The sequence below is a fragment of the Triturus cristatus genome, chromosome 6, assembly GCF_964204655.1.
Source record: "Triturus cristatus chromosome 6, aTriCri1.1, whole genome shotgun sequence".
NCBI lineage: Eukaryota > Metazoa > Chordata > Amphibia > Caudata > Salamandridae > Triturus > Triturus cristatus.
In genome coordinates, this window is record NC_140589.1 from 118,322,718 (window position 1) to 118,346,662 (window position 23,945).

General features: G+C 53.0%; 1 protein-coding gene across 3 annotated transcripts in view; it reads right to left on the bottom strand.

Moving 5' to 3' along the window:
• LOC146816485 (exportin-5-like) overlaps nt 1–23,945 on the bottom strand; it is an 819,517-nt gene that overhangs the window by 21,298 nt on the left and 774,274 nt on the right. For all 3 annotated transcript variants that reach the window (XM_085610334.1, XM_085610332.1, XM_085610333.1), the window contains exon 31: nt 18,400–18,567. In XM_085610334.1, coding sequence (XP_085466460.1) covers nt 18,400–18,567 — 168 coding nt within the window. The remainder of the gene's footprint in view (nt 1–18,399; nt 18,568–23,945) is intronic.

Sequence of the window (23,945 nt, forward strand, 5' to 3'; positions counted from 1 at the left end):
ATCTGGTGGACTCTAAGCTGTCTAGCCCAATGGAACTGTGAAAGATAATGGATGAGTGGGTAAGAAGTAGGGTCGTAAAAAGACTCTGGGGGGTGGGGAGGTGACCAGAAGAGTGGTCAGGCCCCCTCTCAGGGAAAAGGATAAAAAGAAATATAGCCCATAGGGGTACCCATAAGTAGCCCGGGGGGGGAGGTTGGTGGGTGGAGTTCCGAGCCTTATTACATTCAAAAGGGAAGGGGTATCAGCAAAACAATTTTGAAATCTTGGGTAAGACAGCAGGATTATGCATGGTCGAGGTAAGTGACTCTCGATGTAAGCATGGTGGATTTGCTTCCAAATCCGAAACTACTATCGATTCCCCCCTCCAGCGTCAAACACGTTGGGGTGTGTTGTAGTTCTCGGAACCATGAATGGTGTGGGACTTGGCTCTGGTCCTGAAGTAGGGACTGTCGAGGGGCATGGACTACATTGGGATGGATCTGCAGGTGGTAATCCAATGGGAGGCCCCCTCTGATCCCTAGGGCTCATAGGTGCTCCAGGGGGATATAGTATGGAACCAAATAGTCGAAACAGGCCATCTCTGAACTCCTGTATATGCTGTATCGTCGCTGATGGGCCAGAAGAACAAGTTACTTACCTTCGGTAACGATATATCTGTAAGAAACATTAGTTAGTTATAGATTCCGTACCTTAGAATTACCCCCAGGCGTCAGACTGGATCCGGAAAGTTTTTCCGTCAGCAATACATCTGCGCGTCGGAAGGGGGCGTTGGTCGGCTCAGAGTCCGTCGTTGGTGTCGTGAACGCCGGGATGACGTCGCGGTAGCTACTTAGACGCTGCCCTCGCACGCTGTCAGTTCTGTACACGACTTTCCACGCCAGAAACGCAGAGCCATGCAAGACACTGACCACTGGTGCACAAAACTAGGGCCCTAAAAGGATATCCTTAACCCTAGAAATCAGTTCGCAGAACTGGGAGGATGGATGGGGCGGTAAGGAATCTATAACTAATGTTTCTTATATATTGTTACCAAAGGTAACTTGTTCAGCTGGAAGAAACAAGTTTGTTTTAGATTCCTTACCTTAGAATAGATACCTCAGCAATACCAAGCCCAGTGGTGGGTCTGCGAACCAAGATCACACCAGAAAGTGCTGGACAACAGAATGGCCAAAGAAGCCGTCTTATAATAGTAACATTCCTAGGCAACTAAAGAAGCCGTCTCTCCCGACTTGGCTGTCCAGACAGTAGCGTTTGGTAAAGGTGTGCAGTGATGCCCAAGTAGCTGCCTGACAGATGTCATGTAGAGGAACTCCTCTTCCCAAGGCAGTGGGGGCTGCCATTGGCCTGGTGGAATGGGTGCGTAGCCCCACTGGAGGCTCCTTTTTAGCCAGAAAATTGCATTCTTTAATACACAAAACGACCCATTGAGAAATGGTTCGCTTGTGTACGGCCCGACCTTTCTTGGTGCCCACGTAGCCGACAAAGAGTTGGTCATCCACCCGGAACGGTTTTGTGCGATCCAGATAGAAAAAAAAGCACACATTTTGGGTCCAGACGGTGGAGGCGGAAAGAATGTGGGCAAAGTGATGATCTGCCCGATGTGAAAGATAGTGACAACCTTAGGAAGGAAGGAAAGACGAGTCCTGAGAACTACCTTGTCCGGATGGACAGACAGGAAAGGAGGCTTGGACGAAAGAGCCCGGAGCTCACTCACACTTCTGGCAGATGTGATGGCTACCAGGAAAACACTCTTAAGCGTCAGAAGCCTCAAAGGACAGTTGTGAAGTGGCTCAAAGGGAACACACATTAAATAGGTTAAGACAAGATTCAAGTCCCACTGAGGCATAATGAAGGGGAATAGGAGGAAAGACATGAGTTATGCCTTTCAAGAAACGATTAACCACCGGGGACTTGAAAAGAGAAGGCTGATCTGGAAGCCGAAGGAAGGCAGAGATGGCCGAAAGATAGCCCTTGATAGTGCCCAGAGCAGAGCCCTGCTGGGCTAAAAAAAGAAGAAACAAGAGAACCTCAGAAAGAGGGACAGAAAGGGGATCCACAGCCTTTGCTGTGCACCATGCCACAAACTTGTTCCACCGGCAGGTGTATACCGTCTTAGTGGAGGGACGCCTGGCTGCCAAGATTACATCACAAACTTGGGGAGGCAGATCAAAAGATGTCAACTGCCGCCGCTCAATCTCCACGCAAGGAGGTGGAAAATGAACAGGTTCAGGTGGAGGACCATCCCCTGTTGCTGCAACAGAATATCCTCCCAAAGAGGCAGACGGGTTGGAGGATCGATGGTCATGTCGAGCAGCTCGGGATACCAGACTCTTCATGCCCAATACAGAGCCACAAGGATGACTGCTCCCAGTCCCGCCTGATCTTCTTCAGCACTCTGGGCAGAAGTGGTATGGGCAGAAAGGCGTACAACAGACCTCAACTCCACTCGCAACGAAAAGCGTCACCTAGCGAGTCCCGCCTTGGAAATTTCAACGCGCAGAATTGCTGACATTGCCCGTTCTCTTCAGTGGCGAATAGATCTAACCAAGGCTCTCCCCACAGTCAAAAGAGACATTGCACCACCTCCAAGTGAAGACGCCATTCGTGATCCACCATGCACCTGCAGCTGAGTTCGTCCACCCTGGCGTTCAGGGAACCTGCCAGGTGTTCAACCTACAGGGATATGCCCTGATGTTACAACCATGTCCAGAGGTGGAGGGCCTCCTGACATAGGGTCCAAGACCCCACCCAGCCCGGTTTCTTGCAGTACTACATGGCTGTGGTGTTGTCCGTTAACACCTGCACTACTCTTCCCCGGACAGAGGGAAGGAATGCCTTGAGTGCAAGACAAATCGCCCGAAGCTCCAAAAGGTTGATGCCGAGCTCTGACACCACTGGAGACCAGAGGCCTCTGATCTCCGCCTCTCCCATGTGGCTACCACATCCAAGAAGGGATGCGTCTGTCACCACTGTGTGCTCTGGTTAGGGAAGGGAGAGCGATCTGCCATTGACCCAATCCTGGTTCGTGAGCCACCACTACAACTGTCGAGCAGTGCCTTCCGAAATCTGGACGTAATCGGACAGATTCCCCTGATAATGCGCCCACTGGAACTTCAGGTCCCACTGCAGAACCCGCATATGCCACCTGGCATGATCGACCAGCAGGATGCAGGAGGCCATGAGGCCCAGCAGCCTCAGGGTCATCCGGACTGAAATTCGGGATAGGAGGCAGAAAGATCAGGATCATAGCCCAAATATCCCAGACTTGCTGTTCGGGAGGATAAACCTGAAACCGCGCTGTGTACAGAACTGCTCCGATGAAGAGGAACTTCGGAGAGGAAATCAGGTGGCACAATGACGCAGAACCCCAGCGAATGCAGGTCGGCCGGCCGTAGTCTGGAGGTGGGAGACGACAGCCTGGGGCGAGCCCGCCTTCAACAGCCAGTCGTCGAGATAGGGGAAGACTGGAACCCCTGATCTGCGCAGATGAGCTGTGACCACCGCAAACACCTTCGTGAACACCCAAGGGGTGCTGATAAGGCCAAAGGGGAGAACGGTAAACTGGAAATGCTCGTGGCCTATGGTGAACCGCAGGTAACGCCTGTGGGCCGGCAGGACGGCGATGTGAAAATAAGCGTCCTGCATGTCCAACGCTACCATCCAGTCTCCAGGGCTGAGGGCAGACAAGACCTGAGCGAGCGGCAACATCTTGAACTTCTCCTTCCGGAGGAAGTGGTTGACGTTCCTGAGATACAAGATAGGACGCAGGCCCTTGGCCTTCTTGGGTACCAGAAAGTAGTGGGAACAACAACGACCTACTGCTGGGGCAGGAACACGCTCGATGGCTCCCTTGGGCAAGAGAGCCAAAACTTCCTGTTGGAGAAATGCCAGGTTATCCTCCGACATGCGCTGGTATTGTGGTGGCATGGCTGGAGGGAGTAGCCCCTTCAGACTATCTGCAAAACCCACCTGTCCGACGTGATGGTGCGCCAGTGGGTAAGGTGATGGCGGATTCTGCCACCCACTGGCATTTGATGGTCCTGAAATGTCAGACTAGGAAGGTTTGGAGGCTGCTGCAGAGGGGGGTTGGTGGACTTGCCCGCCCACTGGCCCCCTGAATCACGGCGGTGGTTTCCGCATCCCCTGGCACGCGAAGATTGGGAAGCTTGCTGCAGCCTGTGGCTCTGGGCGGGACGTAGCGGGGCACCCCTTCCGTAGCCACAAAAGGGTCGAAAAGCAGACTGCGCTGGGCGAGTGGAGAGGCCCAATGACTTGGCCGTAGCCTGTAAGTCCTTGAAACGCTCAAGAGCGTTGTCAGCTTTGTCACCGAAAAGGCGACAGCTATCAAAGGGCATGTCCATGAGAGTGTTCTGGACATCCCCAGAGAAGCCAGTCGACCTCAGCCAGGTGTAGCGTCGAAGGGCTACCGATGTGGAAATCGTCCTGCCTAGAGAGTCGGTGGCATCCAGCCCACAACAGATGGTAAACTGCGCTGCATCCCTCCTGGCGGCAACAGCCTGGGAGAGCACTGTCTGGGCCTCCTCCGGACACTGAGGCAGCACCTGCGCAACGGTATCCCACACAGAGTGGGAATATCGGCCCAAAAGACATGCAGTGTTCACCGACTGCAGTCCCAAGCTGGCAGAAGAGAACAATTTATTCCGAAGATGGTCCAGCTTCTTGGATTCCCTTTCCGGCGGGGCAGAAGGGAATGCGCTCTTGGAAGCAAAGGCTTGGACCACCAAGCTCTCAGGAGTAGGATGTTGGGAGAGGAAAGTGGGGTCGCCTGGAGCCGGGCGGTGTCGTTGGGCAATAATCCTATCCACGGGAGCCCCTGTGTTGGGCTTGGACCAGGTGCCCAAAAGGACGTCCGTAAGGGCCTCATTAAACGGCAGCAGGGGCTCCGAAGAGCTCGCTGCCGGCTGAAGCACCTCTGTCAGGAGGTTAGTCCTGACCGCCACTGTAGGGAGCTCGAGGTTCAGGGCCTCGGCCGCCCTACACAACACTACTGCGTATGACGCTCCCTCCTCCGTAGCCACGGTAGGAGGAGATCGCATGCCAAGGTCAGGTGAGGTGTCCAGACCACTGGCATCCCCCAGTTCCTCTCGCCAGTCCTGCTCAGATTCGAGCTGATCTGTCAAAGGGTCACCTGACCCCTCCCAGTCCTCCTCCTCCTCCTCCTCCTCCTCTGGGTGTCAATCAGGCCGAAAAGGGATCCCAGGAGTGAACAGGGGCACAAACACCCCTCTCGGCACCGGATCAGGCGTCGGGCGACGTCAGCCGGCTCCGGGCCCATATCAGGATGGAGGCCTGGGTCGACGCCGGCCAGGGGAATGACCAGCGTCATCGGTGTCTGAGGAAGCAGCGCCGGTGGAGGTGTAATGAGGTCAACCGGCACCGATCCAGATCCAGGCCTGGATCCAAGAGGGACCTGTGGCGCCGTGGCCAGAGCCGCCGGAGGGGAAGGCCTAGGCCCCCCCAACCGAGTCTGCGGGACCCGAAGGCACACCGGCAGAGTCAGGCTGCCCAAAGATGCCATGCATCACCTCGTAAAATGCATGAAACTGGGCAGGAGTTGCTTCCAGTCAGGGAGGAAATGTAGTGAGGACGTCCCTGAATTTATTAATAGGTGCACAGACTCACGTTTTGGTCACGCTTGTGGTTACTCTCGGCGAGGAAGCTTATTAGGGACTTTCTCACTATGTTTGTGACACTCCTTAATATCGTGATTTTAACAAAATCCTAAAATTGCTTTAGGATTGCACTTCTTTCAAATGACAACGGTGTATTGTTACGGAACCACAATACGGACTGGACCATGGACTTATAACTGAAATATAGGACCGACCTATCTAACTATTTACACATTTTTGGTCTAGTAATACCTGTCCGGGCGTGACTCATGACGTTGTGGCGGTGGAAACAGATTGACAAGAACGTCTAGATCCCAAATATAGAACTGCCTTGAAAAAGGATATAAAAGACAGAACACGTGTTGGCTGATGCTGGAAGTACCAATATAAAGAATAAACCAACAGTGGAAAATGAATTGAAGTAACAAATGGACTCGTCTTTTCTTCGTTCTCGAGAAGAGAGATTAATGACTTCTGAATTATTGTGCAAAGAGTGATATCTCTAATAACTATATGCATGTCTAATATATCCATGACTTTGATGGTTATGTTTACTTGTCTATGAGGGTGCTGAACGAGGTTCTACTGAATATATATATTGGACGTACATTAGATTTCTAATGTACAACTGTCACCTTCTGTTGTAGGGTGTCTGAACTGTGATAGCACCTCTGTAAATACAATATGCTTATGGATTTTGTTCACACATGACTTGATTGAAAACAACTACCCAATATATGAGGATCGATAAGTTTCCCATTAGGGACCACTATTACCATGTTTAAACTTATTGAATCTATTCAGGTAATGCACACCACAGTCTGAAATATACGGCAACGCTCGAGGGACATCGGCAACGCCCCGCGTACCAACCATAGAAGAGAACAAGGAGGGAATTGAAAAGGGGACAGGGGGAAGAACCCACCAAAAACATAATAAACTGGGATGGGGGGGGGGGGGGCTGGGGGGCGGGCGGGCGTGGCCTAGCGATCCAGCATGGTGGACGCGCATTAGGCAAGCTCCGCTAAGGCCATATCCAAAACCCTGTAATTATCCTGTCTCGTCGGACAAATTTGCTTCCCCAAGTCTCCCGTAGCTGTTGAGAATTGCGTGGCAGTGTTTCCGACCCAGAGACGAGCCAGAACAGGGGAGATCGCAGCAGCTGCAGTGGTGTGTGGCCAGGAGGTCTAGAGCGTGGAATTCAGGTGGAGCTTCCTGGGCGGCAGCGGGAGCAGCGGATGACTGGCGCGGTGGTGCCGAAGTGCTCCAAGTGCTAGCGGGGTGGCAGAGAGCGGAATTGGTTCCTTGCGGACAGCCCGGAGGGCGAGTCGCGGAGGCAGCAATATTTGCGTGGCTGGGTGGTGCCCAGTGAAGACCCGGTGAGTGTGTTGCCCATTTCCCTCCTACAGTGCATCCGGCGGTCGGATCGGGCCGTGGGGTGGGGGTGTTCAGAGGGCTCGCTGGGTGCCGGTGTGGGTCCTTCTGATGATCCTACGGCCTGGGACAGGATCGCTTAAGCTACGTGGAGGCCAGAGTGGAGGTCCGTTGGCCGGTTCACGCGGCCCTGTTTTTCTGGCAGCACTGGTACTGGGGCCTGCAGAGTGGGGACTGGCGCGGAGGGTGCTGGGTACCATAAGCTCTCTCTGGACGCCTAGTGGTGATACTCTGTGGTCCATCTGCTGCACAGTAGCGCAGTGGCTTGGGCCCAGTGCTGAGCTGTGCAATAATAACTGTACTTAAATCAGACTATCCCTGACTGCCGGGGAGGAGCCCAATTGAAGGCACTGGGGTGTGGTGCCACGCACGGGGCCTCTGGTGGAAGTTAGTCCCCGGGGAAACTTTAAGCCCGATGCCGTAATAACTGGTCCTGCACGGACAACTGTGGTCCCAGAACAATGCCTTTGTGGTGTGGGATCAGGCTCGTGACTCTTGGTTCCTACTTGTGCTGTTGATCTCTACCCTGTGGGGAGCCGGGCCTAGGCCTCACACACATCGTGGAACCCGGTGCGGGGGTCAAGATATCCCTTCTTGAACGTCTGGCGGCAGCGGTTGAGAGGTCAAGGGGACACCCACTGGGGAGGGAGGTTCGACTGTCCGCCGAGGCGGCCGGGTTAGCGCTGGGTGCGGCTTGCGGGCAGGAGGTCTCTGTCCAAGTCCTGCTTAATCAAAGGGCCACGGCAGAGCAAGACGTCGACAGCCAAGGACCGCGAGGGAGAAGATCTACACGCCGCAGGCAGTGTAAGGGTGGTCTGTGCAGGAGGCCCGTCTGGGGGCTACGTAATCGCCATTTTGAAAGGTAGGCACCAGGACTGCATCATGACTAAAGATAAACCTGCTGGGGGATCTGCTAAGCAGAGCACACTGAACCGCTATGCCGGAGCTATGGCCACGACTGCCGACCAGGACGGTGCACAGAGAGGCATTCCGGACTCATGGCGGCCATCACACAGTCCAGGGCCGCATTGGAAGCAAAGATTGGAGAGGTGGGTTCTGATGTCATGCTCCTAAGACAGGATCTTCGTGACGCTGTGGAGCGCATTACTGAAGCCGAGACCAGAGTGTCGGATGTGGAGGACTCGGTCGCTACCTTGCAGAATAAAGTGGCGTCCCTGGAGACTATCACCAGGGGTCTGGCCTCGCGGGTGGAAGACGCGGAGGCGGGGGGGGGGGGGGGCCAGGAGTAACAACTTTCACTTTGTGGGATTCCCTGAGGGAATTCCATCTCGTTTAAGTTATGTTTACACTGACTATGATAATAAGAATGTATAAATCAATTGTCAATGACAATAACAGGTAATGCTTAATATGGCAGATGCTTCTTGACTCAAGGATCACTGCACTGTACATGACTTGTCACAATAAATCGGTTTAAAAACTTTTTTTTTTTTTTTAATAGCCCAGAGCACAAGACAACATTGCCTGCTAGAAGAATCTCCACCGGCACAGATTTACCAAGGGGAAAACATGAAAGAATGCTCTTGTCTAATAGAGTGTACCAATAAATAGTCCTAGACAACAAGGTATAACGGTGTAGTCCCAATCACCAAACGGAATATCTAGAAAAAAGGCTCTCACCAGACTGATGAGGGAGCAATCCCCATCGGACGGGCAACCATGGAATACAAAATACATATATAACATATGTTCATGCAAGAATCGCTCAAAAGACGTGAGGCAAGGAGAGCACATCTCACAACGGCCAAGAGGCACAAACAGGTCATGCAACGACTGAGGAAATGAAGTAGGTCACAGAATAGCCATGGGGTGGAGCGGAACGAAAACAGGAAAAACTATGTCATTCTACAATCAAACGCTCACCAGACCAACCCTGCTGAGCCTCGGCTGCAGTGGGGACGGTCAATACCTGGGCCATCCCCGATATTCCCCAACATCAGAGGAATTTAAACCCATGGCTTGGGTAGGCCTGCACCACCCGAGGTTGGAAGACAACCCCCTGACAGACACTATGCCACCGGTGGTGGGACTCGAACCCTTGCATGGGAGGGGCCAATCACACCAAAGGCACATGACCACAAGGCAGTACTCCCGAAACCCAAGCTTTGGACAACAAGGTTCCATGAAACTCGCCTATTCGTCCTGCAGCTAGGAGAGGTGGGAACGTGCAACACTGGCGCGACGAAATCCACAAGGTGGAAACAGCCAACAGGGGAAAAACGATCGACCGGAGGTAAAGCGTAAAAATCCTCAAGAAAACATATCGCCATTGTAACAATCGAAGGGCAGAAGGAGACAACTCAAAGAGAGTGTGGAGCCAAAACGGCATATCATTGACACGCGATAGAATCTCCCAAGAGTGAAGGAACTGAACCAGGAAACAAGGTTTCCAAACACAATAAGGGGCATGATAAGTCCTGAGCCACAGCCCAGGGACAGAAAAAGGGGCAATAAGCCTGAATCCAAAATCAAACATCACTTAATGCCACAGGGAATCGCTTGATAAGGGATTAACATAACAGTTGCATTCCAAGAACCCCACCGGCCAGTGGAGTAACACCCTCTACAGGGACTCCAGGAAAGACCATAGACAAGGGCAGACCCTGATCTGGCGACCGACCCCACAAAATGCATATGTGGCGTTGCAATAACAAGGAAAAATCCAGGAGGTGGGCAAGCTACGGGTCTGGCTCTCCTCGGCCAGCCCAAAATCTACGTATGGCCGCATCTGCTTGGACTCCAAAAAGATAAACCCCATCAAATGACATGTCAAGCAAGGCTGTCTGGGTAGCGTCTGAAGATCCAGACACCCAAAGCCACGTGTGCCGTTGCAATGTCACAGCCGGTGCCATGGCTCGACCAATCAAATCAGTGGAGTCCATTCCACGCCTGATGGGCAGTTAACTCGCCTGGCGACCATCGAAGTTCAATTGGGTCAACTCATTCCTTGTCCTTGTGTCAGGGAGAAAACGTCGGAGGATGCAAAACAGGTTGGTGGTGTGTAATGCTGAACTAGAAAGGAAAGCTTTTTATGCACAAATCCTACCTCCTGGCCTCCTTATCCAGGAGAGGGGAAGGTCCTCAATCGCAGGGGATGCCCTAATGGCCTGGACCACGAAGCTGTGGTGGGTCAGCTGCAGTATAAGGCAAGCCGGATCCCCTGGGGCAGGGTGGTATTTGTGAGCAATAGCACAGTCCACTGATACACCTGACTCAGGTTTTGCCCATGCCCCCAATAAAATATCAAACAATGCCTCACAAAAAGGGGAGTACTGGTTCAACTCCCGACTGGCCAGGGTGAAGGACCTCCATGAGAGGGCCGTAGCCTTCTCCATAGTAGGCAGAGTGAGAAGTAATACCACACTTCTCAAAACTTCTGCCAAAGAACAACTGGCTTCCGAGGCAAGGCCCGGATGTGATAAAAGAGATGAAGCAGGGGATGAGTCGAGCCCACCGGCTTCACCTAGCTCAGCAATCCAGCTGCCCAATATAGGAGGGGTCACAAGCATTGGCTGCTTTAAGGGGGGTATCGCCTCACATTCTTTCCCCAATTGGTCTTGTGAAACCCTCACAGAAACCATTGGCATTGAAAACTGCTCCATAACTGGCGTCTGACGGTGCTGACCCGACCCCGTACTGACATCCGCCTGGAAAAGGGGAAAAACATCAGTCGACATCGGCTCCGATGCAAGGTGCTGAGGCGAATCCGACCCCACTAGGCAAACTGTGGCGTTATGCACTGACTCCGGCTCCGAATCTTACGGTGCTGTGGCAATAGTCACCAGTGGGGCAACAGACATCACATTGGAGTCGACTGACTTCACTAGTGGGGGTCCCAAATGACCGTGTACCAACATCTATGTCCAAGACTGGAACTGGCACCGACGGCAATCCAGTCAGCGATAACGCAGTCACTGCACCTACGACCTCCTTGGGGCCTGCAGACGCTCCAGAGGGAAATGAGGGCACAAAGACAAGATGGAAAGCCTTATAGTACTCTTCCATCTGATTCCAGGTCGCTCCAGCTCCAGGAAAGGGCGGGAGGCACAGGGGGATGCCGGAGCGCAAGTATGAGTGCCATGATCTACCCAGTGAGTAAAAGGAACCACAGAGGCCCGGGACTTTGATGTCTTATGACGCCGCTTACCATGAGAGGTAGTCGGAGACTGGGACTACTGCTCTCGACCACTGGGAGAAGAGTGACTCTCACGGGAACAATCCTTGGATCGGGAGGATGACTATCACAGCGAGGAGGTAGCGCTCCCCGACAACCGTGCCGTCAGAAGTTTCATGTGCCGTTCCCGCAGAGCCTCCGGCTTCAACTGCTGGCAGGCGTCAAACTCGCTGGCTCCGTGGTGCTCATCCAAGCACCACATACAGATAGAATGTGGGTCCGTACCCAATATTTGGCGAGCACAGGACCCATTAGACTTAAACCCAGAGGGCATAAGGAATTTAGCAGACTGTCTCAGACACGAAATCTTAGCATAGCAGGCCAAAAACGGCTAGAGATACACTACTTCGGATCCGCGTGCAGCACTGAAAAGAAAGAAACTGATGTCAGCACGCCGGAGGGGACTTATGTGACTCCGTTGACGTCATATCCAGAGACGTCGACGTCATATCCAGAGACGTCATACAGAGCCATGCGGTGCCGCCTCCCCCCTCCCGGCACGCAGAGGAACTGGTAAGAAAAATTTCCGGATCCAGTCCGACGCCTGGGGAAAATTCACAAGTTAAGGAATGTGCGTCTAGATGTCTGTATCAGATACCACAGACATGGGAGGAGGAGCCTAGCGCGCAACCAAGATGGCCGCGTAGGTGCGAGGCTCCCGAGGACCTCCGTGACCTCCTACATAAATCCTGACAATATCCTGTCCTAGATGAGGGGACTGTGTTGGTGAGCCCGAGCTGAGGTGACACCCGTTTTCCGCTTCCAAATTGGACCTCGGACACCGGCGGGAGCACCGAGTGAGGTTTGCGGCCTTCTCCACGCCGGCCCCCCGGATTGGAGTTGTGGGGCGATCCGGAGACAAAGTGATCAACAGCGGCGGGCAGGGCCGGGCGACTCGCGTACCCCGCACTTTCACTTTCGCTTTTGCACCCTCCTTGCTGCGTAGGCGAGGTTGGGTTGCGGGGCGGTGTGCGGTGGTGTGGCCTCGTTGGGGTGCCCTGCCGGCCCGCCGGCTGTGATCCGTCCTGCGGACCTGTGGTTGCCCCCCCCCCGGAGCCCGTGAACTGGTTTGTCGGCCTTTTCCGAGGTGATTGGCACGATTTGGGGACTGAAACCATGTCCACAAAGCAAGATGGCGACCGGGCAAAGGTGAAATCGACCCGCCGTGGCGCAGCCCATCAGTCCAACAACATGGACCGCTACACCCTCCAGAAGGCATCTCCTGAGGTGCCGCGTAGGTCCCCTGAGGGCCCGACTGATGCTCCTGCTCTGCCCGCGGATCTGACCCTGCGAGATGTCATGGGCGCCATCGCCGAGATGAAGGCCTCGGTGGACCAGCGCTTTGACACACTGGCGCAGAAGATTGACTCGGTCCACGTGGATGTTGGCCTGGTGAGGGCCGATCTATCCAAGACCAATGACCGGGTCGATTCTTTGGCCCACACCACCTCGGGCCTCACAACGGACGTAGCGGCCCTCCAAAAGGAGGTGCGCCGGCTTGGCCAGGCGAGCGCCCTGATGGATCGTCGACTGGAAGATTCCGAGGGTCGGGCCCGGAGGAACAATGTCCGCATTGTCGGGGTGCCGGAGGGACGTGAGGAGGCGGCGGCGGACCTGTTTGTGGAGGACCTGATTCTCACCCATCTCCAGCCCCGGGGGCTGAGTAAATTCTTTGCGGTGGAACGTGCCCACAGGGTTCCCGGAGGAAGACCTAAGGCCGGAGCCCCTCCGAGGCCTCTCATTGCCCGGATTTTCAACTTTCGGGACAGAGACGCTATCCTGCAGACTTCTCGGCTACAAGGACCGGTGAGACTCGACAATATGGACGTAAACTTCTATCCTGATTTCACCCCAACGGTCCAGAAGCAGAGACTGAGCTTTCTCGGAGTTAAACGTCGTCTACGGGACCTGAACCTCAAGTATGCGATGCTTTTTCCAGCTAAGTTGCGGGTGGAGGTGGATGGCCGCACGCACTTTTTTGATCGTCCCGAAGCGGCCGGGGACTGGTTGGACTCTTTGCCCGGGGATCGGGGCCGGGGGGGTGGGGGGGGGGGGGGGGCGCGGTTGGAGGGGAGGGCTCGCCGGATCAGGACTGAGGGACTAATAGTAGGCCTCGCTCTGGACAACATTATCGTCACTTTTGACTGTTCGTGTAAGTTCCCCTCCTGTGGAGGTAGTACGGGGTCTCCTGGGGGCTCTCCCTCCTCCTCTGGGGGACTAGTTAGTTTAATCATTTATGGGGCGACAGGCACACTGCACTTTGGGGGGGCTGTTTGGGCTCATGCAGGGGTGCAGGGAGGGGGGAGTTTTGTTGGGATGGGTGGGTTGGGGTGGGGTGTTGTTTGTTTTTACCGCAAGGCAAACCCTTTATTGTATTGGTGTTTTTAAGGTGCTCTCAGGGGGACGAATGATGGCTTCTGTACGTGATGGGGGGTAGGGACCTGACTTTATTGTCTTGGAACGTTAATGGACTGGGGGATAGGATCAAGCGAGGTGTGGTCCTGCAGTATCTGAAACGAACTTCGCCAGATGTGGTCTTTCTGCAGGAGACACACCTTATTGGTAATTCCTTTTGTGCCATGAATCGGCGTGGCTATCGTTTGGTGGCCCACTCGGGCTTCACGTCGGGCTCACGGGGGGTGGGCATCATGGTGAAGAACTCGCTCCCGTTGGAAATAGACTAGGTGCGCCATGATGAGAGGGGACGCTACACTGTCTTAGTGGGGAGAATGGAGGGCAAAGTAGTTGTCTTTGTATCAGTGTACGTCCCACCGGGGTTACAGTCTACCACTTTTGCAGACCTGGGGCGCCTCCTTCTTGACCTTCCGGGGGGGCTTCTGGTGGTTGGGGGGGGGGGGGGGACTTCAATGCGGTGGTTTCTGGGACCGTGGATCGCCACCCCCCTAGGGACCTCCCCCGGGCGCAGGCGTGGCTGTCCGGCTTTCTAGATACACTGGGATTGGTGGACTGCTGGCGCTTAAAACATCCCACGCAGCTGCAGTACACTTTCCACTCGGGTGCCCATGGTAGCCTCTCTCGGCTTGATTATGTCCTTGTCCCTGCGGCCTATGTGGGGAGGGTAGGAGAGGTACGCCATTTGGCGCGGGGTATTTCAGATCACTCCCCGCTCCTGTTGCACTTTGATGTCTTCCCGAGGGGGGAGGGCAGGGTAGCTCCAATCAACGCCTGGTACCTGCGCGACCCCACCATTCGCGCGGATTTGATTAAATCCTTGCAGCGGTATTTCGATGAGAATGTGGGGTCCGTCCCTTCGGCTATCTCCCTGTGGGAAGCCTTCAAGACAGTTCTTAGAGGGGAGGCCCTCTCCTTTATCTCCCATGCCCGGAGGCGCGAGCAGGAGGAGGTGACCCGGGTGGAGGCCGAAATTGCTGAATTGGAGGGTGATCTAGAGGGTGGGGTGACGGATGCTGCACTACATGTCCTACAACTTAAGCAGGCGGCCTACAGGGCCCTCGTCACGGAGGCGGCCAGGGGCCTCAGTAGAGAGCAACAGGGGCGACTGTATGATGTGGGTGATAAGGCTGGTAAACTGCTTGCGTGGTTGGATAAGAAGGAGAGAGCGAGTCGTGTGGTCCCGCTGATTGAGAGGATGGATGGTGTGCGTGTCACCGAGCCAGAAGACATTGTCTCTTGTTTCGCGGATTATTTCCGCGATGTGTATTCCCCGGTTTCTCCCTGCTCGGAGGAGGATTCCCATGCCCTGCTTAGGGATATCGCGCTGCCTTCCCTTTCGGTGGAGGACAGGGTGTCGTTAGATGCCGCTCCCACCTCCGACGAAATTGCCCTCGCCATACGCTCGGTCGCATCCGGCAAGGCCATGGGCCCGAACGGCATCCCTATCGAGTTGTATAAGCTGCGACCGGATGTACTGGCACTCCATCTCCGCGCGATGTTCCTGGCGGCCCACTCGCTGGGCTCCCTCCCGCCGGACCAGCGTCTGGCTACAATCGTGGTGATCCACAAGGAAGGGAGACCCCGGGACCGGGTTACATCCTATCGGCCCATCTCGCTCTTGAATGCGGAGCCCAAAATCCTCGCCAAGGTGCTAGCCAACCGGCTGGTCGGCGTGGTGGGCGATCTGGTCCACCAAGACCAGTCCGGCTTTATTCCCCATCGCAACACGGCCCTCAATCTGCGGCGCTTACACGGGGTGCTCGCGCGTGTCCAGTTTGTGCGGGAGCCGGCCGTATTGGCGTCCTTAGACGCCACCATGGCGTTTGACACGCTCGAGTGGCCATACATTTGGGCGATGCTGGCGAAGTTTGGATTTGGCCCGGGGTTCATCAGCTGGGTCAAATTGTTGTATTCGGGCCCTTTGGCGCAGGTGGTGGTGAATGGAAGAGTATCGGTCCCATTCGAGCTGGGACGGGGCACGTGACAGGGCTGCCCCTTGTCGCCGCTCCTGTTCGCGCTGGCCTTGGAACCCCTGGCGGAGTGGCTGCGGTGGCACCCTTCCATCCGTGGTCTCCGTTGGACCCCCGAGTATGAGGACCGCGTGTCCCTATACGCTGACGATATCCTTTTGTACCTAGCCTCCCCGCGTAAATCACTGATTGTCCTGGTTGATGTTTTGCGCTCATTCGGCCGCAACTCAGGCCTTGTCATCAACTGGGCTAAATCATGTGTGTATGTGCTTTCCGGGGAGGCTCCCGTCCTCCCGCGGGGCTGTCCGATCCAGATTGCCTCTCAGGGGTTTCGGTACCTGGGTGTTTATATTACTCTGGACCCGGAGGCCCGCTACGAGCGGAATTTGCTTCCCCCCCTCCAGCGCTTGAAGGAGGACGTCGCGCGTTGGCGGCGCCTGCCGCTTTCGCCGCTCGGCCGGGCGGCATTGTTTAAGATGATGTCGTTGCCACGCTTCCTGTACGCTCTCCAGAACACTATGGATTTAGTCCCAGCGCGCTACTTCCGTGAGGTGGAGAGTCTACAGCGCCGCCTGTTCTGGGACGGGAGGCCGCGTATTGCCCTGGCGAAGTTGACGCTCCCATGGTACGACGGGGGGATTGCCCTCCCGGATATTAAACGGTATTACTGGGCCTCCCAGCTAGCTGCAATTAACCATGGCCTTTACGGGCCCGCCTTAAACCCGGCATTTGAAATGGACAAGATGCTCCTGCCTGGTGGCGACTATAATCGAGCGCTCTACTCTGGCGCGCCCGGCCCCCGCCTAACGGGACCTACGCGTGTCATGGTGCGAGTATGGCACGCGGCTAACGCAGCTATGGGGTGGAAGGACCGTTTGACCCGGGCATCACCGTTGTACGCGTCTGAGAGATTGGGCTCCCTGTGGACCTCGAAGGGCTTCGAGAGGTGGGACACGATAGGCATCAGTAAAGTGGGGGATCTCTGGACGAGGGGGGGATTTAAAACATTCGAGACGCTGCAGACGGAGTTTCAGCTGCAGGGCAGTGAATACTTTCGGTACTTGCAGGTCCGTCACGCACTGGGCTCCGTCTTCCCAGACGTCGCCTCCATCCCGGAGTCTTCCCCCCTGGAGGATAGGGTGCTGGACGGCCACGTTCCGGACAGCACGATCTCCCTTATTTACAAAAAATTGATTAATGACCGATCGGGCTTGCTGACTGGCCTCCGCGAGGCTTGGGTTGCCGATGGGCTGGAGTTGGACGACGAGGACTGGATTTCCGCGGTGGCCTCTCCGAAGGAGGTGGCCATACCGGCTCGCCTTCGCTTCGTCCAGCTTAAGATACTCCACCGGGTTTACATGACGGGGCCAAGGCTTCTGCGTATGGGCTATGCTGAGGATGGGTTGTGTAAGCGTGGGTGTGGTGATTTGGCTACTTTTTTGCATATTTTGTGGGAATGCCCGAAGGTGGAGCGATTCTGGCGTGGTGTGCATGAGGTCCTGCGAGTGGTTACGCATGTCGCGTTGCTGCCTGAAGCGAGGAGATGCCTGCTGAATGTGTGGGAACCAACTGACTACTCGGTTCCGCAGACGCGATGGGTGACTCTGGGATATATGATTGCTAAGCGTGACATTGCTCAACTGTGGGGATCCCAGAGGCCCCCGGCGGTGTCGGCCTGGAAAGAACACATGGATTGGTGCATGTTCCGAGAAAAGGTGGTGTATGTGGCGAGGGGTAAGCCTGGGGCATGGGTGAAAGTATGGGGCCCCTGGAACGCCTACCGCGGGGGTATCTGCGCGCCACCACTGCTGCCTGCTGCCTCACCAACCCCGTCCCCTTAGTTGACTCCTTTCCCCAGCCCCGGGCACAGAGTTCCCCCAGTCCTCGATCTGTTCCCCTTCCCCTCTTTAGACTCCTGTGGATGGCTGGGGTCCCCCATTCGGGGAGCACGTGCTGTTACTTTCGATTGCGGGTTGCCTTGCGGGTGTGATTTTTCGTGTTGTTTGTATAAAATGAAACCGTATTGTGGGGTCAGAGTGATGTGGCCCACAACGTTGATACCTCCTGATTCTGCTTCTCTGCAAGGCCAAGTGTTTTTGAACGTATGTCATATGCTCCTGTCATTCTAGCGGCCGGCCGGAAGGTTGTAGGCCCATACTTGTATATTCTTGAGATTGCAATAAACTGTTTAAAAAAAAAAAAAAAAAAAAAAAAAGATACCATAGACATGTGGGTCAGTCACCGACATCTGCTTGTGGCAATCCTCACAAGATGTGAACCCTTTTGTTGTTTGAGGAGACATGTCCCTTAGACACTGGGACATTGTGAAGAAAAAGCCTGTCAGGCCTGGCAGAAATGCTCCAAAGCAGAATACATAAGCTTCTTGAAGAAAAAAAGCCCACAAAAAGTATTAAAAAAATGGATCCACTCAACTGTGACAAGTGGAAAAAATTGATTTAACTGAGGTGAATGCTGCAGACAGAATCTCTATGGGCCTGCAACATCATCAATGGAAGATGAAAGTAGATTTGCAGGTAGAGACATACAACAGAGGCACATAGCACCAGCTGAGAAGTATTTTTAGAAAAAATAAATGCCAGAAAAAGTGTAATACTTTAGGAAGAATCAAACATGAGGCAACTGTTGGAAAGCGGTATTCATTAGAAGAGTATAATTAGCACTTCAACATTGATTTTTTTAGGCATCATTTGAATGTAATCAGTGGAAAGAAATAGGTTTATGTGAGTCTTACTCCGATGCAGCCAGCAATGAGGCGCTTGAACTGCTCCCTCTTCCTTTTGTCCATAGGTTTTCCAGCAGGGGTGGGAATCAGAATCTTTGCATCAAATTGCTCCAAGGCATCCAGCTGAATATCTGGGATCTGTTCCATCACACTCTTTAGCTCAACAAATTGAGGACGCTGTAGAGAGGAGTAAAATGCTGAGCCACAAAGTAACACAATTCTTCAACACAATTCCTTTTGCTCCCATTTTTAAGCTATGACTTAGTTTAGAGCTGAACTCTACAGTTATCAAAGAATAATGTTTTTAACAAAAAAGCTACTTTGCTCCGGGAACCATATTTCTGATGGCTACATCTTTTACACATTACTTACATTATGAATATTCCCTCAGGTGCCAGAATGGCCTAGAAAATTCCACTCAGTAATAGATAGCCAGTGGCATAAGCCGTGATTACGACCAGCAGATGTGATCCGAGTATACTGGGCATCAACTAGCACACTGGCGTCAAATCTTGCACCTTATCAGTGGCTCATCAAGGTGGGCAGGGGTGAACCTCAAGAGCATCGGAGGCAGCAATGACAGCACATGTTAGCATACCTTGGAATCTTACTAGTATCATGATACTAACTCGCTTGGGGAGGAGTTTGGGTGGTGACACATTTGCATAAAAATGATGCATTGACTACACTAATACTGTTACTTCAGTTATGTAATTTTTCTCTTCTAACTGATACAACTTTCTGCAGGTTTATCCTTCTGAAGGAGTCCGAAAGCAATACTTCCCTACAACTTGGGATTGAACAGTGGCTGTTAACTAAAGAAGTGATGCAACAGATGTAGGAGGCTGGCTCAGTATATGGTGCACACATATTGGTGATGCACCCTGTGTGATAGTGGAAGTGGTCCCTGATAACCAAAGCTCTCAAGGGGTAGCTGTGGAGAGCAGCTAAGGCTTATCTAGGAGCATGTAAAGCAAGTGCATCTACCACATAAGTCAGGCAGTGACATTCACACAGGAAAGAACCACACCAGTGTTAGCATAATAAGCAATGTTTATAACAACACCAATCGCTTACTACTTTGGTATATCTCCTAACTAGAGATATGAATACACAGCAAGGAATATGCTACTTACCAGTATGCATCTGTTCTTGGCATGTAGAGCTGCAGAGTTGTACACTTAGCATAGGTCGCCATCTGGTGTTGGGCCCGGATGTTTGCAGTTTGTTTTTCTTCTTGGACCGTCTTTGGAAGTCACGAGTTTGGTGACTCCTCCTTCGGTCCGTACTGCGCATGGGCTTCGGCTCCATCCTCAGATTGTTTTTCGCCAACAGGGAAATGGTGGAGCGTAGTAATAACAGTGAGAAACCCATGTGTGTTGTATCTAAATAAGATGGACTGGAACGGATACAGGTAGCCGGGGAGGCGGGTGGGCGTGTACAACTCTGCAGCTCTACATGCCAAGAACAGATGCATACTGGTAAGTAGCATATTCCGTTCGAGGCATATGAGCTGCAGATTGTACACTTAGCATAGATTATATAGCAGTACCCAACCTTAGCGGCGACCACCGGTATCCGTTGCAGCTGTTTGAAAGAGTGTTTTTAGTACAGCCTGGCCCACCCTAGCTTGCTGCTGGGAATGCACATCTACACAGTAGTGTTTTGTGAATGTGTGCGGTGTAGACCATGTGGCTGCCTTGCATATGTCATCTAAGGGTATATTCCCTAGAAAAGCCATAGAAGCCCCTAACTTTCTTGTAGAGTGGGCTTTAGGGGGAACAGATAATGTTCTCTTTGCCTTCTGATAGCAAATTTGTATGCATTTTACAATCCACCTAGCTATCCCTGATTTTGAGATGGGGTTGCCTTTATGTGGTGGAGAAAAGGAGACGAACAACTGTTTGGTCTTCCTGAAGGGTTGCGTTCTTTGTATGTAATATAGCAACGCTCTTTTCACATCTAGTGTGTGTAAGGCCCTTTCCGCAACAGATTGGGGTTGCGAAAAGAAGACAGGTAATTCCACTGATTGATTGAGGTGGAAGGGGGTAATGACTTTGGGCAGGAACTTCGGATTAGTTCGAAGTATGACCTTGCTGTGATGCATTTGTATGTAAGGTTCCTGTATGGTGAACGCTTGTATTTCACCAACCCTTCTAAGGGAAGTGATAGCTACAAGGAAAGCTGTTTTCCAGGTGAGAAATTGTAGCTCACATTTGTGCATTGGTTCGAAGGGCGGACCCATTAGTCGTGTAAGGACCAAATTTAGATTCCATACAGGGGAGGGTGGTGCCCTGGGAGGAATTACTCGTTTGAGGCCTTCCATGAAGGCTTTAATAGCGGGCACTCTGAAGAGTGACAAATGCTGTCTGTTTTGTAGATAGGCAGCGATCGCTGCTAGGTGTAGGTGTATGGATGAATACGCCAGGTTACACCTGTGAAGATGGAGCAGATAGCATATGATGTGTTGTATGGATGCATCTAGAGGGTTGATTGTATTGTTACGGCAGTACATTACAAATCTTTTCCACTTTGCGGCATAGCATGCTCTAGTGGTAGGACGTCTGGCTTCCATGATGATGTTCATGCAATCAGGGGGAAGGTTAAGGTACCCGAATTCTAAGATTTCAGGAGCCAGATCGCCAGGTTGAGCTGAGCTGGGTCCGGGTGCCTGATTTCTCCATGGTTCTGGGTTAGGAGGCATGGGGAAAGGTGCAGTTTTTGATGTGGTACCACTGATAGTTGTAGTAGCGTGGTGTACCACGGCTGTCTGGCCCACGTCGGAGCTACCAGAATGAGTGTGAGGGAGTGCTGTTGTAGTTTCCTGACCACTAATGGAATTAGTGGGAGAGGTGGAAAGGCGTATGCAAATCTGCCTGACCAGTTCATCCATATCGCATTGCCCTTGGACAATGGGTGTGGGTATCTGGCGGCGAAGCTTGGGCATTTTTTGTTTTCGTGGGTGGCGAAGAGGTCTATTTGAGGATGCCCCCACTGTCGGAAGAATGGGTGAAGAACTTGTGGATGCAGTTCCCATTCGTGTAGTTGTTGAGTCTGTCTGCTGAGCAGATCTGCTATGGTGTTTTGTACGCCTGGAACATGTTGTGCCAGGAGAAAAATGTTTTGGGGAATTGCCCATCTCCATATGCTCTGGGCTAAGCGGGAGAGCTGGGGAGAGTGTGTCCCCCCCTGTTTCTGTATATAATACATCGCAGTCATGTTGTCTGTGCGAATGAGGACTGCTTTGCCTGAAATCTGCTTTTGGAAAGATTTTAGGGCTAGAAAGATCGCCAAAAGCTCCAGATGGTTGATGTGGAGCGTTTTTTGCTGTGGCGTCCATAGACCTTGCATTGTGAGGTGTAAGAGGTGCGCTCCCCAGCCGGAGAGCGATGCGTCCGCTGTTAGAGTCACTTGGGGAACCGGGTCCAGGAACGGCCGTCCCTTGGAAAGGTTTGTGGTGTTCCACCACTGCAGAGAGTGATGTGTGCGGCCGTCCACCAACACCAGATCCGTCAGCTGACCCTGGGCCTGGTTCCACTGTTGTGCTAGGCACTCCTGAAGTGGACGCATGTGGAGTCTTGCATGGGGCACTATGAAGATGCAAGACGCCATCATCCCTATGAGCTTCATAAACACTCTTGCTGGTAGAGAGTGTTGAGGAAGGAATATTTTGCGTAAGGCTAGAATGCTTGTGATTCTGGCTGAGTTTGGATAGGCAATACCTTTTGAGGTGTCTATGGTGGCCCCGAGATATTGCTTTGTGTGAGATGGTATGAGGTGGGACTTTTGGTAGTTCACCGTGAAGCCTAGCTGATGAAGCAGTTGGATGGTGCTGTTTGTATGTTGCACGCATTGGTGGTAGGACGCGGCTTTTATGAGCCAGTCGTCTAAGTAAGGGAAGACGTGAACATGTTGACGTCTGAGGTGTGCTGCTACTACTGCTAGGCATTTGGTAAACACCCGTGGTGCAGTGGTGACCCCGAAGGGGAGAACCTTGAATTGGTAATGTTGCCCGTCCACCACGAACCTGAGGTATTTTCTGTGAGAGGGGTGTATTGGAATGTGAAAGTACGCGTCTTTCAGATCCAGTGTTGTGAGAAAGTCTCCCTGGCAGAGGAGTGGGAGGACTTGTTGTAAGGTGACCATGTGAAAGTGGTCTGAATGTATGTAGGCATTTAGAGGCCGGAGATCCAGAATGGGTCTGAGGGTCTCGTCTTTCTTTGGGATTAAGAAATATAGGGAGTAGACCCCTAGATTTCGTTGATTGTCGGGTACCTGCTCTATGGCGTGTTTCTGGAGGAGCGAGAGTACCTCTTGTTTGAGCAGTGTGGAATGCTCTTGGGACATTGGACGGTGCCTTGGTGGGATATTGGGTGGGGTAGATGTTAGCTCGAGGCAGTACCCTGACCGAATGATTTGGGTCACCCATTTGTCCGATGTTATGGACTCCCATACGTGGATAAAATCTTGTAGTCTGCCCCCGACCGGAGTGGAATGGTCTGGGGGGAGCGAAGGGGAGTCATTGTGCGGGTGGGGTGGCAGAACGGGTATTGTTGGTTTTGCCCCTGCCCTTATTGTTGTTGCCTCTGTAACCACCTCTTTGGTTGCCCTTTGAAAAGGTATTTTGAGGAGGGGATTTGTAGGAGGTAGAGGCATTATCGGTGGAGGAGCCTCTACCTGTGCCACGAAAGGACGAGCGTCGAAAGGAACGCTTAGAGGCTTGGGTCTGGAGCGCTCCCATAGACTTCGCTGTGTCTGTATCTTTCTTCATTTTTTCGAGCGCTTCGTCTACCTTTGGGCCAAAGAGTGTTTGCTGGTCAAAGGTGTGATTAAGTATTGATGTCTGGACCTCAGGCTTGAACCCTGATATCCTGAGCCAGGCATGGCGTCGAAGCAGGACACTGGTGTTTATGGCTCTAGAAGCAGTGTCTGCTGCATCGAGGGCACACTTAATGGAGGTGTTTGTGATTAGTTTGCCCTCCTGTATCAGGTCATGAGCTTGGCGTTTGTATTTCTCTGGAAGGTGCTGCATAAGAGCCTCTAATTCATCATAGTGTGCTCTATCATATCGCGCAAGCAGTGCTTGTGTATTTGCAATGCGCCACATGTTTGCAGCCTGGTAGGCGGTGCGTTTACCAGACGCGTCCAGAAGTTTAGATTCCTTGTCTGGTGGTGGGGCATCTCCTGAGGATTGGGAGTTAGCCCTCTTTCTAGCTGTGGAGACAACTAGGGAATCTAGAGGAGCAGGGCCCTTGATGTATGCAGGGTCTGTGGGTGCCGCCTTGTACTTCTTCTCTATTCTAGGGTTTAGTACTCTGGCTCTGACAGGGTCTTTGAATACCTCTGTAGCGTGCTTGGTGACACCCTTAAGCATGGGTAAAATAGCAGTGGAACGATCTTGTAAATCAAATGTATCCAGTAGGAAGTCTTCTTCCACTGGTTCCGTGTGCATGTCCACCCCATGGTAGTGTGCTGCTCTCTGCACTAAATGGTGAAACCCTAAAGAGTCCTCTGGAGGAGACGGCCTTGATGGGTATAGGTCGTCTTGAGGTACA